Source organism: Tympanuchus pallidicinctus, unplaced genomic scaffold (assembly GCF_026119805.1).
Source record: "Tympanuchus pallidicinctus isolate F22 unplaced genomic scaffold, pur_lepc_1.0 scaffold9, whole genome shotgun sequence".
Classification (NCBI taxonomy): Eukaryota; Metazoa; Chordata; class Aves; order Galliformes; family Phasianidae; genus Tympanuchus; species Tympanuchus pallidicinctus.
Window position 1 is genome coordinate 11,582,516 of NW_026294813.1, and position 13,143 is coordinate 11,595,658.

A 13,143-nucleotide genomic window follows, 5' to 3' on the forward strand; every position below is an offset into this window, starting at 1 on the left:
GTATAGTATCAAGTACAATCATACTGAATAAGTAAATAATAAAATAATAATTTAAAAAAAAACTTTCTTCATCCTTCACCACAGCTAGTGCAATGAAACTTCTATAATGAAGACTACATAGTTATGTTCAGCCTCTTAATGGTGGTCACAGATACGCCAATTAAAATTGTTCATTTTTCTTTTAATAGCATCATTCCCAGTGCTACTGGCAGCAGTGAGAGTGCAAGCAATTCCCTTATTTTAAAATACACAGTCTTCTGGAAAGCTTTATTACAGTTAACTATGTTCCCTCAGAATATGTATATACACTTTTTGCTTTGTATGAGGTGTATTCATGAAGAGTAAGACAATAAAAATTTGGTCCTGGGATTTGAAGGCACAACCAGAAAACAGTCATAGTAAGTCCTAACATTTTCACAAATGAAACAAACTAAAGTAAAAACACAGAAAATCATGAAAGTTTTCAGAGAAGTAAATTATTTGAAAGTGACGAAGTATAGATCAAGATGAGAGAATGGGAGCAGATCTACAAATACAGTCTGACCTCACAGCACTGCAAGTGCTATGATTGATTCAAAGGGCAACTTTGCACGATGGGGTTACAGAAGGTAATTTTAAATCTTGCTTCATCTTTTTTATGAAGTAGAATAATTTGACTGAGTGTGTAACATTGCTTAATCAATGTCACAAATGAGCAAGTCCAAAGCTCTGAATGTTGTAGCTTCCAAATGAAAAAAAAGTATTTACCTTGCTGTGAGTATGCAGTGCACCAAGTCCTCAAGTGGAGCAATACTGCCAGAAACACGAAGTGATTCATCATTCATCTCCCTTTTCCTGCACACAATCTATTGAGAAATACAACATTTCCATTTGTGTGTTTCTTTTAGGATAAATGTATGCCAGATAATTGTTATTAATTTATTTAAGAATAAATTAACAAATGAAAACCCACCCACACAACAACCCAGGCAGTTTAGGAGACATTTAGGGAGAATGGACAATGGAAAAAGAAACATCCTCTTGTTCTTAGGATCTTTTTACAGTATAGGGGAAAATATATCACACATAAAAGTTCAATTCAATCTAATAAAGGAAAACATACAAATCTCTATAATTTTCCCACCAGACTAGAGTCTGGCCTGATGCATTTTTCATTTTCCCCCTGAACAAATAACAAGAGATTCACCCTAAAAAAGGAAAAAGGTGACAGAGGTGCAAAAGGCATTGCGAATTCTGTTCCTCTTACAGCTTGAATGATAAATCCTACAGACTTGACCAAGTATGGTTTCATCCTTTGCCAGCAGAGAGGATAGCAGTATTAGAGGGATAAAGCCAGCTGGAGTTGAAATGCCTGTGTTAAAGTCTTAGCAACTTCTATATCTAGAAGAATTGTCATCTCAAATAACATCAAGCTTTACGTAGCTGTCTGCTTACAGTTTTCACACTCCCAACTGTGGAGGGATAGAACTCTGACTCGCACATTTCAGCACTGTCCCATGGGACTGACAAGTCAAACTTCATAACACATCACCACCTCAACATTCCCCTATGCAGAAGGAAGAGGTAAACATCCAGCAATGGCACAGTTAAAAGCACCAGACACAGAGGGTACAGGACTCCAAACAACAGGAACAATAGCATAGGATAGAGTTAACAGGAACAATAGTATAGGATAGAGTTATCTTTGACTTCTGGTTTCTATGCTGTGCATTCCTGGAGCTGCGTAGCTTTCTCCTCCTGAGCCCAAATGCTTCAGCTGGAGTCTTCCAGACATGAAAGGTGAATGTTGCCTTTCCTAGTCCATAGGCCTCTGCAGTCTTTCTTGCCCAGGCAGCAATATCCTCAGAAGTGTTTGGACAATGTTAAAATTAACATGAATAATTAACATAGTTTTGAAAATGTAGGTCTAGTTCATGTTTCAACTAACAGTCTGTTTCAAGAACTAAGTGTAATCAACATCTTCATGGTTTTTCCATCTTTAGATATTTTTAAGTCAAATAATTTGATATATCTTGTCTGAAATAAACACAATAAAGGGCTCTTTGCTGTACAGTGGAATGGCAAGTGGAAGAAAAGAAAGTAGAAAGTTTTTCCAAAGTAGATTATGTTAGAAATTCATAAAACTTCAGTACATTGTTCTTATTTTGTATTATAGGAAATGAAGACAAAGCCAAATCTTGCACACCCTTTCCCAGTGGTCCCTTCCAACCCCTACAATTCTGTATTTCTGTGACGTATTTGTCATGTACCATTTACACAGTAAAACTAACAGGAAAGTGTTGTGGCAGTCATGACAGACTAGGCTATTTGCTTAAACTACCACTTTCCTGGAAAACAAGTCCAAAATCTTTTCTGCTCTACAGAGGTACTCTCAGCTACCATATTGAAATTTCTGTCTAATTTAACTACCTCTCTGCAGATACACACTGTCAGTTCTCTAATGATTTGTTCTCTCTCATTTTTACTGCTGCATGATACAACTACTGTACACTGCTAATGGACAGTGTACAGTACATTATAATAAAGAACCATCAGAAAGTTAAAATGTTTTCATAATATGCTAATAGTCTCATTTAATACAGTACTGTGAATTGTGATGAAGTATAGCTGTTGAACCAGTTATGAAATTCTCTAAGAGAAGAAAATTTTGAATACAGTCAAATAAAAGAAACATTATTAAAAAATGCATTCCCTAATGTAGGAGCATTATTTTGATCAAAATAATCTTTATACAGAGACATCCGACCATGTCTAACAAATTAATCATGTATTGCCATAACTACCAACTAAGGTCAAGCTCTTATTTGCAATATCAGTAATTAACTACTTTTATAATGCAATCAATTAGGATGTGTCTAAGTTAAAAAGATTAAAAGAGAATCAGAAAATACATAATTAATATCATTAAAACAAAAAAAAAGCAATGCATAGCAATATTGGATTCACAACATCCTTGCCAAAACTGAAAGCAACTGAACAACAGAAATGAAGTCAGACAGTCAGAGAATGTTTTCAGGTAACTAACTTCATCACCAAAAATGAGCAAAGCAATACCTCCAATAACTATTATTTTAATATCAAATGCCACAGGAAAAATTGCAATATCACAATCACTGTTTTGCTGAATGGTTTGGTTGTTTATTTGTCAATCTGAAAAGATATGAAGTGATGCACTTTGAGAAGCACCACACCAGTGTGCCACAGTTGTTCATCTGAGAGTGAGTCAACATTTTTTAAAGCCTGAGAGATCGTGTTTTGTTACCATTCCTCAGCATGGAAGGCCTGTGAGTTTTGTGTCCACAAACTCAAGATTAAGAACAAGAAGGTCTCATGTCAGTGACTTTGATTACGGACAGCAAACATGCAATTTGAATACTTCTGTGATTTAAAAAATAAAATAAAATTGCAATAGCTTTTCTCTATCACAGAGCTGTTTGTTCAAGTGAGTTTTGAAGAACTCCAAAGACAGACGTGCCACACCTTCCCTGGACAACTTTTCCCCATTCTTAACAACCCTCTGTGTATATTCAAGCTGAATTTTCCTTGTTAGAATTTGCATCAGGTTCCTCTCATCATTTTGCAAAAGGCTTAGCTTTCTCTTCTCTGTAAATACCCATTAGTTAGGCAAGACAGTAGTTAGAGCTGCTTCTAACTTTCTCTCCTCAAGGCTAAACATGCTTCTATTTCAAATACACTTCCTCAATATGCTCCAGCCTCCAAGCCTCCACAGTATCCTTCTGGATTCAGCCCAGTCTGTCCATCTTCGTAATGGGAGCTAAAAACTCCACACAGTAATGTGGATGTGATCTCACAAGCACCAAATAAAAGGAAATAGTACTCTCTTCAACCTTCTGGATATGGTCTTGCTAAGATAGCCCCATAGGTCAGTTAGTCATCCTCACCAAAAAATACACTGCTGGCTGTTTGGCATTGTGACATCTCAGCTCCTCAGCTGCACTGTTCCCTCCTATTCCATCCAACAAGACTTTACATTTATCTTTCTATTGTTAAATTCATTAGATTTGTCAGCTAATTTCTTGCAGGTTGCTTAGGTCCCAACAAATCACACCCTTGCCTGTTACAGTGTGAATTGCTTTCATCTATTTAATGCAATCTGTATGCCATTTAAGGATGTATTTCATTCCATTGTACAGAGTGTTGACAAAGATGTTAAGCAGCACTGGCTCAGATATCTACCCCCAAGGAGTATCATTCTAAATGTTCACCAGGTATCAGCTCATCAGAGTCAATTTCTTTCCTTAAGCCTAATGGTCCAGATAGCTTTGCCTCCAAACCCTTAAAGTGAGGGCTATGTGAAGGCAGTCATATGAATGCTTCCAGCTATGAACCACCAGGTCTAGCAGATATTTAGATGAGGGAGAAAAAAAAGCAGAGACAGTTGGTAATACATCACTCAATTTAAATTACAGATGCAAGCCAAAAAGTAAGGTGGAATCAGGCCTATTCCCCAAATACACACATAATATTGCTGTTAGTGGGTTGGATTTTTTTGTGGGGGGGTTTTTTGTTTTGTTTTCCTTTTAAGTTTTGCTTTAATGTAGTAAGGAGAGTCTGTGGTCCATAGAATGTGTGGCATCTCCAAGAGACACAAATCAAAGTGAAACACATTACCTTGGGAAAAGATAAATTCTCTTTCTGCAGGTAATTTTCAAATAGTCTAAATAAATATCTTAAGTAAACTGCTTCTTCTTCGGCTCAAAATCTAGATTATCACCATAAGTCCTCTTCTGGCCAATGCTTTTGCTATTGCATGGAACAGAGGAAAAAGAAATTCCTGTTATTCATCTGATAAGTATGCCAAGATAAACATTTTGTCAAAACTCTCTTAAAGGCATAAAACTTCAACTGTAACTTCCTTCAGCATGAGGCTCATGGTACTCATGAGCCAGAGGCTGGATCTATATGGTGCACATACTGCTGCAGTGTCTCCTATGAATATTTAGCATTAGTTCATGACAGAATTGATCTGCCTTGTATTGATCTTTCTCAAGTTGCATTTTTAAATTACCTGTCATACGGTTCTTTTTCAGCACCCTTTGCTTATTTAAAACAGCTGCCAGCTGTACCCACATCTCCAATTGATCCAATGGCAAAATGCTTTTCTATGATGCAGAAAAATGTATTCATCTGAAGGACAGTATTACGCAGGGACACCAAAGTATAGATATTATCTGACAAATTTTCCTAAATCAGATGTAGAAAATAACTTCTTACCAGTGAGGTAAATACAGTAATAATAATCCTATGGATTTAGATGATGTTTTACATCACATATTCTTATTCACTCTTCTTCAGAAACAAAAAGACCAAGGACAGGAACCACAGTTCAGTTTCTTACCAGGCAACACCACACATTGCTCAATAATTAGCTACCAAAATTAGTGCCAAAATGAGCTGGAATGCCCTTGGCCAGTGATTTCTACAAAAACCTTGGATGGAAGCACATTACTGCTCTTCTAACTCCTGCATTCCAGTATTACATCTTCCCTCACAAATAAGTGGTGTGAATCTGTCATTCAGCTGGGGTAACTTACTTGCCCTTGAAGAAGGGAGAAGTGTCAAACCATCTGACACTCAGCAGGTTTTGGTAAAGAAGCAGCTGCCAAAGCATCTTGAAATTAAACAGTTCTCTTCAGCATTATGTCACACTGCTCATAAAAACATGATTTGTAACAATTCTGAATTACAAAAAAAAAAAAAAAAAAAGAGAGAGAGAACAGGTGATTGAAAAGCAGCACTGCCTTTAGTTCTTGTGCACAGCCTCTGTCTTCCCAAGAAATATTAAAGTTGATTCCCATCTACTTCACTAATTTACAGCAGAAATTACAGCTGTGTACAGACATTGAAAGATGGTAATAAATCCTTGTTGTCTAAAGGACAAAAAGGAATTTATAAAAGCTGCATGTGAAAGAAAGGATTTTCCGTAATTAAGTTCTGATCCACATGCAATTAACTGATTATTCAGGGATAGCTTTGTCTCCCGGTTTGTTGTTCGTTAGTTCAAACAGAAAGAGTGAGCTCTTGGATGTTGATTTTCTAAAGAGCTTTTCCAAAACAGGAAAGCACTGCATTTTTCTATCCCACGAGGTTTGGAATCGAAGCAAACAAACAAAAAAGAGCAAGTAAGGGGTGCAAAAACGGGGTGGAAAAGATGTGAAGCACTCATTGAAGTGAGCAAGTCGGGGTGCCCGCGCTCATCAACACGCAAACGCTACGAGCAGGAGGGGAGGAGTGGCACCCCGTGGTGGCACAGCACCAACAGCCCCACCGCGCTCTTCGTTCTGCGGGAACTAGCTCGGCACGAAACACTTAGGTAAAACGAGAGATGAAAGACACATCCCGAACCGTCGCACTCCGCGGAACACAGGACCCGCACGAGGCAGCACTCGGCAGACTCCATCCAGGGGACGGAGGGAGAGCCGCGGGACGACGCGCGCAGCCCCGCCCGGCTCAGCCGCTGCCCGCGGTCAAACAGCGGGGCGGCAGGGGACACGGCCGGCGCTGGGGGCCGTGTGAGCGGGAGGGTGGAAAAGCGGGAGGCAGTCAGGGGGTGCCAGCGGGCACCGCGGGGAACACAAAGCGGAGTAAAAGAGCTCCGCAGAGCGCTTCCAAAGAGAGGTCAGCAGCTCTCCTCAGCGAAGGCGCGGGGAGACAGACTGGAGGCTGGGGGGAACGGTCCTACTCACCTGCAGCCAGGCAGCTCTCTCAGGAAGCGGGGAGGCACGTTCCCCCGGCGGCCCCGTCGCGCCGGCCTCCCTGCTCGGTGCGGGTCAGGGCTAGCGGAGCGCTGGGTGGCCCGGGCAGCCCCTCCTTTCCCGGGCGGGGCGGTGCCTCCCGCAGCCCGCGGAGGACGGGTGAGGAGAGCCTCAGGAATTTCCTCCCCGCTCCGGGAAGCGTGGCCGGCTCCCTTGGCCTCGTTCCCGGGGAGGGTTATCACACCTCCCCGCTCCTCCAGCGCAGGGCTCCCGGGGCTTCCCGGTTGGTGCGGCCGTCCGACGGAACTCGGAACCGAGAAGAGTTTGGTTGGCGAGGCGGGACGCTGCCCGCCTTCAGCACCGCGATCCTTTGCAGCTGCGCTCCGCCAGATGTTCCTCCTCACTCCCTTGTTCTTCCTCTCGCTGAGCAGCGCCCTGCTGCTCTAGTTAGCTTTTCCATTTTCTCACGATGTGGCCAAGCAAATGATCTCTAACGAGAAGACAGTGTTATTGTTCGGAGTGTTATTCCGGAGAATTACATCTATGTCTTCCGTGGATTTCCTCTGCAAGTTCAGTCATGCAAACTGAGCGTTTCCTAGACGGTCAGTGGTTACTCATCATGCATTGCCTGCCTACCTATCTGAGGCGCTAGCGCCATATATACACGTTCACCACTGCCTTTCAATGCTCTTAGAATGCAGGGAGTGAATACGTGAAAGGTCATATAATTATGTCGTTTTAGAGAAAAATCAAGTTGTCTGATAACAAGATATCCATCTTTTGGCATGTTCCTTCTCTCACTTTTTCTCTCTAGCAAATCACTGTAATACATCAATGAGCTCTATTTCCTAAACTGTGTTTTAACAGTATAATTAGGAAATCCTACAGGAAGTCTATCATTTTCATATGGGACAGTAGGATTTGCAATTAATGTGCAATTAATATTATATAGGATGTTCGTATGTTAAAAAGTCTGGTGGGAAAAATGGCACATCACATAATGAAAAGTAAAGGGAATAAATTAAGCTGCTTAGTCCTAGGGATTTTAAAATTTTGTTTGGGTGTAATTAAACTTCTTTTGTCTTTCTAATGTAAGGGCTGAAAATTTTTGCACTTGCTATTTTATAGGTAATTTTGAATCATTATCTTTTTCCAGCCCTCCTTGTCTTGTGTATGAAAGTGTTTCCTCTTACACTTTTGCTGGAGATACCTGTTAAAAATCTGCTGATCAGCAGCTCCCAGATCATTTCATGACTGCTTTGGCTTAAAAATTTTCAGCCTCTCAACTCTCTGTTTGGGTAGCAGTGATAATCTCTGATGCTGCTGCTTCGCACTCATCCACATAATCCAGCCGTTCCAGAATTAACAAAGTAGTTGTTTATCTTTTGAATGCACCATACCTCAGAACAGGCTTCTTACTTCTGTCTAGGAAAAGTGTTCCTGAAATAGTCACCTAAAATCCGAAAAGTTTTGAATAATAATTATAAGGTATTTCAAAAGATAAATTATCAGATTTTTCATATTTGAGGCAAGAAACTGGAACTAGAAAAAAGAAAAGAAAAAAAAGAAAGAAAGCAAAAAACCAAAATAAATCCACAGATGAACTAAGTGTAATGTGACGTCAGTGTTACAGTGTTTTCAAAAAGTTCCAAACTAGATGCCGAAGACCTTTGTGTAGTGAGTCTTAGAAATGTATTTTGGGAGGGCCTTGGAAGAGACATCAATCCAGCCTCAGCCTTTTTTCTCAGGAAGTGCAGCACTGAATTCCATCACCTACCATCCCAGGTGCACAGATGCCTGTGTACGTGTGTCCAGATCCCTGACCTGATATGTCACAGCAGCGTAACCTCAACCCAGGCTTGTATGACTGAACTGGGAGAGCATCTATAGAAAGAGGGGAGTGTTGGAAGTACAGACTGTAAGAAAGAAGAAAGGCATGATATCAATAGTAGTTGAAGAATTTTGGAAGGAAAGTACCAGCATAAAAAGCTATAAAATCCTAACAGGAAAAGTCACCTGAGGAGAGCTAGTCAAGCTAGTCAGTCTAGCTAGGAATTAGCTGGGAATCAGTGAATCTTATCGTTACCTTTGAGGATCTGATAGAAGGTGGAAACAGTACAATACTGAGAATCCTTTCAATTGAGACACTGGAAATGGCCCTTTCCCTTCTTGTTCGTGCCTGCTGACCCTGTATAGGCTTCTGTAGGACATTAACAAAAGTGTCAAGTATACTAATGCTTAGTCTAATAACTCATTAAACACCAGCTATGTTTGTGTGTGTGTGTGTTAGGCAATAACTAAATGCTTTATTTTGAATTATGTATATTCTTCATATAAAGTGTCTGTACTTGGCTAAAAATACCTAAACAAACTGACCAAGAAGGGCCATAACCCTCCCATTCAAAACCGGACTTCACCTGTACGATAATTCTTCAGAGCCTCCAATAAATGCAATTTCAAAACCTTTCTAAGTGACCTGACACAACCTTTCTTTTCCCCTGAAATATTTTTCCCAATATACAACCTAAACATCCCTGACCAAAATCTGTGACTCTCATTATCTTAAGGCATTTGCAATCACCAAGATACGCTGCTTGTCCAGTTTGTAACAGCTGTTTAGATAGTTGTGGCCTGCCTTTGAGTGTTCCCTTTATCTTCTGTTTGGGAAACAAAGCAGGCTTGTAGTTCATATGCTACAGGCCACTGACAGTCTTAGTACATTAGTGGTCTGTCTTCTGTTTCTCAGCATTTCCCTTGAACGGAGTAACACATATCTGGATGCATTATTACAGTATCCTAGCTGGTGGTTAAAAGTACTACCAGAGCCCTGCATTTGCACGCAAGGCTCTCTTATCCCTCCTGTTTATTCCCAGTGCCTAGTTCATTAGTGTAATATCACTTCAGGTGGGCATCCAGCCATGATAATTTCCTCCCAGAGTATGAGATCTTCTCCCATAATGCTGTCCTTTCAGCTTTTTCATTTGTGTGCATAAGCTTGGGGTGGCTGCCAACTAGTCCACCACTTCCCTCACTTCACTGTCATTCATCATCACTTTCCTCATCACTCCTAGTTTGAAGTTCTCCTCAGGATTGCCAGCCTGTTGGCAAAGAAGCTTTTGCCACTCTTAGTCAGGCAGATCTTATCTTCCAGCAGTCCTTATTCCTCAACGAGGGTCCCATGGTCATAAAATCTGATTCCTTCTAGTTGACACCTGCGGTATGGGGATATGTTCAGCTTCAGAATTCTCCACTCATGGCTGACACATTTTCCCTTCTATGGCTGGATTGAGAAGGTACCAACTGAGCACCTGTGCCCTTAGGCATCACCTCCCAGCCAAATTTTTAGCCTTTGCTGTCCTGAGGATCTCCCTTTCCCATCCCAAAGCACAGAGGTGCTGCTGCCTGCCCCTTCCTTCAGCACTGCTGATGATTCAAGTTCTAATATCTGTAGGATATCGGAGAACACGAACAGGCCTCTTTCACATATCCTCTGTCTCAGAATCAGCTGAAAAAAAAGAACTTAAACCACCCTTTCATCAGGAACAGCTAGTAGAATTCCTTCTACGTTATTAGACTTAGGAAGTCAAAGAGTCCTGGAGCTATCTCTTCCTGGCAGACATAGGCATCCTGAAGTTCTATAGAGTTCCCAGAAGTTCTCCAATAATCTAACAGATGTTTCCTTAAGATCTAGAAAATGTACAGATGGAACCTAGAAAATTCTGTGTAAACTTCTGTATCTGGTGTCTGCCTTCTGTTAGCTCTCTTAAGTTATTTTTGTTGTTTGTTTTTCTGTTATTTTGGGGGGAGGGGGTGGTTGGGCTGTTTTGTTTTGTCTTGCTTTGCTTTATACATATGCTGATGTAAGCAAGTTTCATTAGTAGGAAAACTCAGGTAAAAAAATGTTGAGCTTATGATTTGGAAAGGATAACTTGGAAATCATTCTCATTTAGGATAATATATCAGCCTACACTGAACTTGTGTAAGAAACCTTAGGTGGCAACAAACCAAAATTTGGATTTTAAACAGCAAGTCCATGGAACATATAATACTAGCAAAAACACACTGTGCTGTTTGAAAGATTAAATGCATCAGATAAAAATTCAAGGGCATGAATAAATCCCCCTCTGTGTGAGTATCTTTGTTTTTTCTCTTTCTTCAGACAGAGATTGATAGTAAGTGTTTGTTCACATCATCTGCCTACCTCTTCAGACAGTGTCGAGTTGCACTCACTAGGAATACTTGTGGCTGGAATTCTGGAGTAAAAAAGTAAAAATGTGCTGATGTTTGCCTAGGAAGAGAAAAATTACTTACTTTAACAAAGAAGAGTTTGATTAGGATTCTAATACCAAGTAGAAAAATAGTCAAGACGTTTAATCTCCTTGAGGCTTGCTGCAGATTTTGAATCTCTACAGAAAAGCAGTAACATGTATGAAGAATCCTGAAGTCTTTCAGTTGTAAATGTATATTTACAGCAGTGTGAATAAGCCTTTTAGGCCACCTTTAGCACTAAAGCACAATTGATCATGCCTACAGCCTAATTCTCCAAACTTTTTCTTTAAAACTTCTATTGCTAGAATCTTCACTGCCTTCTGGGGCAGTCTTTAGCAAGGAATTAATTATCCTTAGTAATAAAAAGTTCTCTGATGTATAATCCAAAAATAGTTACTAGCTTTTTATACTCACCAGTATCTGTCTAAAATCTCACAGATTTTTATTTTGTAGCAGACTTTGAAGTATTGAAGATAAATAACAGAATCCTCTCAGCCCCCTCTTGGCTAAATAAGTTCAATTATTTCAGTAGTCGAAAGAATATTGATTGTGAATACTGCTATTCCCATCATACTTGAAGTCCAGTTTCAAAAGAAGGAATTAAGTACATGTATTTCTAGCCTTATCAGCACTGTATTTACTTAAAGATGTCACTTCTGTTCCTACCTATTTATTTGCTTTTTCCTAAGAAAAGAAATGTTGTTGACAAGACCTGCCTGTGGTGTTCTGTAAGCAGTTCATTTTATGCAGAACTGTTTTCTTGCCAGATCTGTTTTTTCATAGATTGTTTAGTTGATTATTTTTGCTCCTAACTACAAGCTTTTCCTATTAATAGACAGTTTTCATGGTTTTGTCAAAATGCTTTCCAATTTTAATTCTGCTTTCTAGTATGCTTGTGATCCATCATAGCTTTAAGTCATCTGAAAATCCAACAGGCCTCTTATTTATCAGACAGATTACTGACAGCTAACAGCCAAGACAGATTCTTTGCAGCTCAAGGCGTTGTTCCTTCTTAACACTGAACCATTGTTAACTGCTCTCAGACCACACAGTGATAACTTCCAAAACCAAAATAAATATTATTTTCCATAAACATGTTTCTCATGCAAAATTTGATTTCCAGCCAGAAACAGCTTTTATTTGGTGTTAGTGGTTGCAGAAATTTATAGAATCATAGAATGGCCTGGATTGACAAGGACCTCAAAGTTCATCGAGTTCCAACCCCCTGCTATGTGCAGGGTTGCCAACCACCAGACCAGGCTGCCTAGAGCCACATCCAGCCTGGCCTTGAATGCCCAGGGATGGGGCATCCACAGCCTTCTTGGGCAACCTGTTCCAGTGCCTCACCACCCCCTGTGAAAAACTTCCTCCTAATATCTAACCTAAACCTCCCCTTTCTCAGTTTTAAACCATTCTCCCTTGTCCTATCACTATTAATCCATGTGAACAGCCGTTACCCCTCCTGTTTATATGCTCTCTTCAAGTACTGGAAGGCCACAATGAGGTCTCCCTGCAGGCTTCTGTTCTCCAAGTTAAACAAGCCGAGTTCCCTCAACCTTTCCTCATAGGAATCATAGAATCATAGAATCACCAAGGTTGGAAAAGACCTAAAAGATCATCCAGTCCAACCGTTCACCTATTCCCAATAGCTCCTACTAAACCATGTCCCTCAACACAACATCCAGCCTTTCCTTGAACACCCCCAGGCTTGGTGACTCCACCACCTCCCTGGGCAGTCCGTTCCAGTGCCTGACCACCCTTTCCGAAAAGTAATACTTCCTCATGTCCAGCCTGAATCTCCCCTGCCGTAGCTTGAAGCCATTCCCCCTGGTCCTATCACTAATGACACGAGAGAAGAGGCCGACCCCCAGCTCACTACAGCCTCCCTTCAGGAAGTTATAGAGAGCAATGAGGTCTCCCCTGAGCCTCCTCTTCTCCAGGCTGAACATTCCCAGCTCCTTCAGCCTCTCCTCATATGGCCTGTGTTCCAGACCCCTCACCAGCTTTGTTGCCCTTCTTTGAACACGTTCCAGGGCCTCAATACCTTTCTTGCAGTGAGGGGCCCAAAACTGGACACAGTACTCGAGGTGCGGCCTCACCAGTGCTGAATACAGGGGAACAATCACCTCTCTGCTCCTGCTTGCAACACTGTCCCTGA

The 13,143-nt window shown here is 40.8% G+C and overlaps 1 protein-coding gene across 6 annotated transcripts in view; it reads right to left on the reverse strand.

The window, feature by feature from the left end:
- OSMR (oncostatin M receptor) overlaps positions 1-6,835 on the reverse strand; it is a 33,088-nt gene extending 26,253 nt beyond the window's left edge. For 3 of the 6 annotated variants that reach the window (XM_052670343.1, XM_052670342.1, XM_052670338.1), the window contains exons 1-4: positions 6,708-6,835; positions 5,556-5,699; positions 4,633-4,764; positions 748-845 (exon numbers count right to left, since the gene is read on the reverse strand). In XM_052670343.1, coding sequence (XP_052526303.1) covers positions 748-820 — 73 coding nt within the window. In that variant the 5' untranslated portion in view covers positions 821-845; positions 4,633-4,764; positions 5,556-5,699; positions 6,708-6,835. The remainder of the gene's footprint in view (positions 1-747; positions 846-4,632; positions 4,765-5,555; positions 5,700-6,707) is intronic. The other 3 variants (XM_052670339.1, XM_052670340.1, XM_052670341.1) reach the window with 3 other exon arrangements.
- Between the last annotated feature and the right edge of the window lie 6,308 nt (positions 6,836-13,143).